At 35.2% G+C, this 6126-nt stretch overlaps 1 protein-coding gene across 1 annotated transcript in view; it reads right to left on the minus strand.

The window, feature by feature from the left end:
- The window catches only part of LOC109377042 (probable E3 ubiquitin-protein ligase HERC6), a 68339-nt gene that overhangs the window by 42902 nt on the left and 19311 nt on the right, over positions 1-6126 (minus strand). The window contains exons 5-6 of the mRNA XM_019633259.1: positions 5272-5475; positions 4668-4735 (exon numbers count right to left, since the gene is read on the minus strand). Of these exons, the coding sequence (XP_019488804.1) occupies positions 4668-4735; positions 5272-5475 (272 nt within the window). The remainder of the gene's footprint in view (positions 1-4667; positions 4736-5271; positions 5476-6126) is intronic.

The raw sequence follows: 6126 nt of genomic DNA on the forward strand, positions 1-6126 counted from the left end.
ACTTTCTACTCATGCTAAAAAAAAGAAAGCCTATTACCTTCCACAATCTATCTGCGAAACTAGGCCTTCAATTCTTTCCACATGTTGTGGAACTCTCTTCTCAGCAGTGGGGCTGTGTCCCAGCTGTCCATAGCTATTATCTCCAAATGTGAATACTTTCCCATTCTGTTTTAAAAAGGAGAAATCAGACTAATTTCAGGTAAAAACAAAAATAACAAAAAGTTATACATTAAGTATATAACAGAATTATATGAGAGTATTATGTGAAATATAAGCTCTATATAAAGAAAAGGGGTCCTATATTTACAATTCCTCATACTGAATTTAGAGTTAAAACATTAAACATAAAATATCATTGGCATTCCCTTAAGAACTAGGCATTTAATACATTTTTGTAGAATTACTGGATGGACAAAATAACTGATTCAAAAGTAACACTATCATTTAAGTACAGGGTTGCTTTATTGCACACATTACTCTGAAAATAATCTCTTTTAGGAAGATGATTCTTTTTTTAAATTTACTTTTCAATTACAATGGACACACAATATTACATTAGTTTCAGGTGTACAACATAATGATATGACATTTATATCCCTTCCAAAGCGATCATCCCGGTTAGTCTACTACCAGTCTGACACCATAGATAGTTATCACAATATTATTGACCATAACCCTATGCTGTACTCGGTGTCCCCATGACTATTTCTATAACTGCCTATTCATCCCTTCAGCTTTTTCACCCAGCCTCCCAACTCCCCTCCCATCTGGCAATTCTCAGTTTGTTCTCTGTATCTATTAGTTGGTTTCTATTTTGTTTTTTAGATTCCATATATAAGTGAAATCATATGGTATTTGACTTTCTATGTCTGACTTATTTCACTTAGCATAATACTCTCTAGGTCCATCCATATTGTCACAAATGGTAAGATTTCATTCTTTTTTTATGACTAATATTCCATTGTACAAGATATTTGCACCACCTCTTCTTTATCCATTCCTCTATCAATGGACACTTACGTTGCATACATATCTTTGCTATTATAACTAATGCTGCAATGAATACAGGGGTGCATGTGTTTTTTCAAATTAGTGTTTTGGATTTCTTCAGATAAATACCGAGGAGTGGAAATTATGAGTCATATAGTAGTCGTATTTTTAATTTTTTGAGGAACCTCCATACTGTTTTCCATAGTGGTTGCACCAATTTACAATCCCACCAACAGTGCATTAAGGTTCCCTTTCTCCATGTCCTTGACTACATGTTGTTTGTTGATTTATTGATGATAGCCATTCTAAAAGTGAGGTGATATCTCACTGTAGTTTTAATTTGCTTTTCCCTAATGATTACTGATGTTGAGCATCTTTTCATGTGTCTATTGCCATCTGTATATCCTCTTTGGAGAGATGTCTTTTCAGGTTCTTTGCCCATTTTTAAATCAGATTGTTTGTTCTTTTTGGTGTTAAGTTGTATGAGTTCCTGATATATTTTGGATATTAATCCCTTATTGAATGTATTCTTTGTAAATATCTTCTCCCATTCTAGATTGTCTTTTCATTTTGTTGATGGTTTTCTTTGCTGTGCAAAAACTTTTTAATTTGATGCAGTTCCCTTTATTTTTTCTCGTTTCCCTTGCCCAAGAAGACATATTCAAAAAAAAATAATGCTAAGAGCTATGTCAAAGAGTTAAATGTCTATGTTTTCTTCTAGAAATTTTATGATTTTGAGTCTTACCTTTAAGTCTTTAATCCATTTTGAGTTTACTTTGGTATATGGTGTAAGAAAGTGGTCTGGTTCATTTTTTTGCATGTATCTGTCCAGTTTTCCCAACACCATTTATTGAAGAAACTATCTTTACCCCATTGTATATTCTTGCCCCCTTTGCCATAGATGAAATGACCATATAGGTGTGAGTTTATTTCTGGGCTTTCTATGCTGTTCCATTGATCTATGTGTCTGTTTTTATGCCAATACCATGCTGTTTTGATTACTAGTCTTATAGTATAGTTTGATATCAGGTGGCGTGATACCTCCAACTTTTTTCTTCTTTCAAGATTGTTTTGGCTATTTGGGGTCTTTGTGGTTCCATATAAATTTTAGGATTATTTCTTCTAGTTTTGTGAAAAATGCCATTGGTATTTTGATAGGGATTACACTGAATCTGTAGACTGCTTTGGATAGTATGGACATTTTAATGGCGTTAATTTTTCCTATCTATGAGCATGGTATATGCTTCCATTTATTTGTATCTTCTTCATTTTCTTTCTTCAATGTCTTATAGTTTTCAGAGTATAAGACTATTACTACCTTGGTTAAATTTATTCCTAGGTATTTTACTCTTTTTGATGCAATTGTAAATGGAATTTTTTTCTTAATTTCTCTTTCTGATAGTTTGTTATTGGTATATAAAATGCAACCAATGTCTGAATGTTAATTTTGTATCCTACTACTTTACTGAATTATTTATCAGTTCTAATAGTTTTTTGTTTAGGGTTCTCTCTATATAGTATACCATCTGCAAATAATGACAGTTTTATGTCTTTGCCAATTTGGATACCTTTTATTTCTTTTTCTTGCTTGACTGCTGTGGCTAGGATTTCCAATACTGTGCTGAATAAAAGTAGTGAAAGTGGACATCCTTGTCTTGTTCCTGACCTTAAAGAGAAAGTTTTCAGCTTTTCACCATTGAGTGTGATGTTAGCTATGGGTTTGTCAGATATTGTCTTTATTATGTTGAAGTATGTTCCCTTTAAGCCCACTTTNATAGACTGCCCATATAACAAACTCTGTATTTTGAGTGGAAATGTTAGGGGGTCGTCTTATACGCCCAGTCGTCTTATACGCCGGCAAATACGGTAAGTCAGGTTTCACCCATTCTACTCTGAGATGACTCAATCTTAAAAAAACAAAACCTAACTCTGTGCTTACCTTACTTGATCTCTCAGCAGGATGTAACAGGATTGGGCACTTCCTTCTTATAGAAATACTTTCTTTTCTTGGCTTGGTGAGCTACCCTCCCCTGGTTTCCCCCGACTTCAAAAACTGGTCCTTCTCAGTCTCTTATGGCTCTTCCTTACTGCCTGACCTCTAAATGGAGGAGTCCCTCAAGGCTGGATTTTGTCTCCCTTCTCTTCTCATTTTTACTTTCTCTCTAGGTGACCTTTCATCCAGGTCCCCGGCTTTAAATACTATCTAGAGTTGGATAACTACCATGTTTATATTTCGGTGCTGACATCCTCTATGATTCAGATATCCAACTAAAACTCTAGATCTCCTCTTCAAGGACGTTTCAAACTGACTTCATCTCACATAACTTACCCTGCCTTACACACCTGACTCCATTTCATATAACTCTTCATTCTTTCCTACCAACCTCTGTCTGACTGGCTAGCTTTCTCTCTGTCCCTCACACGGGCTAAACATATTCTTGCACCGGGACTTTCTATGTGTCATTCCCTCTACCTGAAATGCTCTTTCTCTGGATCTAAGCACGGCGAAGATCTCTGCTCAAGTGTCACAGCCTCTGCAAGGGCTTCCCTGACTGACATTTCTAAAGAGGCCTACCTCATCCATCTCAAATGACCTGTTTTGTTTTCTTCAGAGCACTTATCACTCTCTAACACAATCATTTATTTTGCATTTATGTGTTTATTATCTGTCCTTCCCTTTGGAATCCAAATGCCGTGAATGAGGGCAACCTTATAGAATACAAACATTAGGGTCCTTATATTATTCACTTTATCCCAAGCACTAAAAGCAGAGCCTGAGACAGGATGCATTTGTTGACTGGCTGATTGAATGACTATGACAGAGCAACCAAGTACAATCCCCTGACTAACCCCAGCAGCACAGAAACCTTGGCCTCTGACCATTTTCTGTCCCAGGGAATACAGTAAGAGTTTACATGGATGTCAGATTTAAAACATTCCCGATAACAGAAAAAAGTATGAATTCAGAAAATATGTGTGCTTTTGTCTCCACACAAACATTTCAGAACTCAGCAAGACATATAATAAAATCCTCTCTGTTATCAATTGGGAAGGCAATTGGGTAAGCTTTGAGGCTGGATTGTGTGAATTTGAACCCAGCTCTGCCACTTCTAAGCATTGCAGTTTTGGGTGAGTTCACCTCTCGGAGCCTCAGTTTCTTCATACGTAAAATAGAGGAAAATAACACCAACTGGAGTTGACACCACCCATTCATTTGGAGTACTCGGCTTAGTGCTTAATGCATGAAGACTACAATTAACATTAGTCATAAGTGCTTTATTATCATCATTAATATTCTTTTTTTTTTTTAGCTGAGCCATCCTGCCACCTATTGGCAGCTCAGCGGCAGCTCAGCTCGGGCCGGGAATCCAACCGGCAACCCTGTTGCTCAGAGCTCGCACTCTTGAGAGAGCTCTTAACCAACTGGGCCACTCAGCTGGCCCTTCATCATTAATATTCTTAATAAAAAAAAAGTTAGTGGAAAACCAATGATTTTGGGGTCTCATCTGTTAGGAAGCAAAATGAGGAAGTGAGGATTACATAATATTTTTTTTTTAAAGTCTAAGAGAGAATCTTATAAAAATTTGAATACATGCAAATGACACAATATTTCAAATACTGCTCTGAAATCTAGAGGAAAAAACTGAATTTTAAAAGAAACAAAGTGTAATAGATACCTGACAAGTTGTCACAAAGTTGGCATATGTTCCAGCAAAAATGTGTTTGACTTGAACATCCACAAGGTCTAAAAGAAAGTCAGAAATTCATGCTTATAGTTTTTATAAGTAAAAAATAAATCTTTTGTTGTAAACCTAAAACTCCTCTTTTAAAAAGACTTTTCAAAAATTTATTTTTGCATTACCAAACTAAATTTACTTATTTATAGTCAACTTATATTCTTCTAAATGGATTTTGACTACAAACAGAAGAAAAGATTAATTTTCATCAGGTTACATGTCATATACTCACTTAGCTGAAATTTTAACTTTTCATGTAGACAGGCTGATGTGCTTTAGAAAAGGTTTGATTAAATATATAAAAGTGTATTGTTCTGATGCTTAAGTAACCGATTTGGCATCTTCTTTTGTATTACCTTAATCTTTAGAAAAGTTTACCAAATACTCCAGGAATCATTGCATAAGAAAAAATGCATATTGTACAAATGAAAAACAACAGTACTAAACAAAGTTCCATGCACTCCTTTGAGAGGAAGATAAATAATATTTGTCCTCCAGTAGCATCAATTAACAAAAAAATCATGAATTAGTGGACCACTCATACCATCAGAAGAAATCAGGCAGCGAATGTCAAAGTTCTCGGTCTGGGCCTCTGGATGAGTTGGCGTGCTTGTGCAGTTTGGTCCACAACCAAAAGACACCACCTGACCAGTGGTGTAGACATATGCAAGGGTGTGATAACTACAGGAGAGAGAATGAATACAATGAAGACCAAGATACTCAGGTTTTTTTGAGAAAGATGATGTCTCTTAACACAAAATAATGATTTATCTTATACTAAGTATGCAGATCCCTTATCACAATGTCAGGGTTAGAAGATACCAGATGATGAAGCCAAAACAATTGGTAGGTGAATATTAACTTATTACTAACCTTAAATATAGAATATTATTCATGGGTCTTACTATGGTTTCTATCATTTGTGTTTTAAATGCAAGTATTTTTTTTTTTTATGAATTAGGTAGACAATACTCAAAGTGTCCTCATAGTTAGGTTATGCAAAACTCTGAATACATATGCAGATATATATCATCTTCTACATGCATAAGCATGAGATTATTTTAATTTTGTTTTATCAACTCAAGTGGACAAGCACCACTGTTTTTGTTATAAACCCACTCCCCCACCGTCCAGCACCTAGTTAGGTGGTCTAACACAGTTAACTCCCACTGAAATCTTATTAAATAAATGAAATGCCGCGGGTAAAGAAGAAAAAAAATGGAAAAATTAAATTATATTTGGAAGAAATAAATTTTCAGAAAGGAAGGTGATCTATAAAAAGGATATCACATATATTAGCGTTTTAAGATTTGATAACATCCCACGTGAGTCATTTCTTTTTTTTTTTTTTTGGCTGAGCCATCCTGCCACTTGTTGGCAGCTCAGCGGCAGCTCAGCT

The sequence above is a fragment of the Hipposideros armiger genome, unplaced genomic scaffold (assembly GCF_001890085.2).
Source record: "Hipposideros armiger isolate ML-2016 unplaced genomic scaffold, ASM189008v1 scaffold_1266, whole genome shotgun sequence".
NCBI classification, from domain to species: domain Eukaryota; kingdom Metazoa; phylum Chordata; class Mammalia; order Chiroptera; family Hipposideridae; genus Hipposideros; species Hipposideros armiger.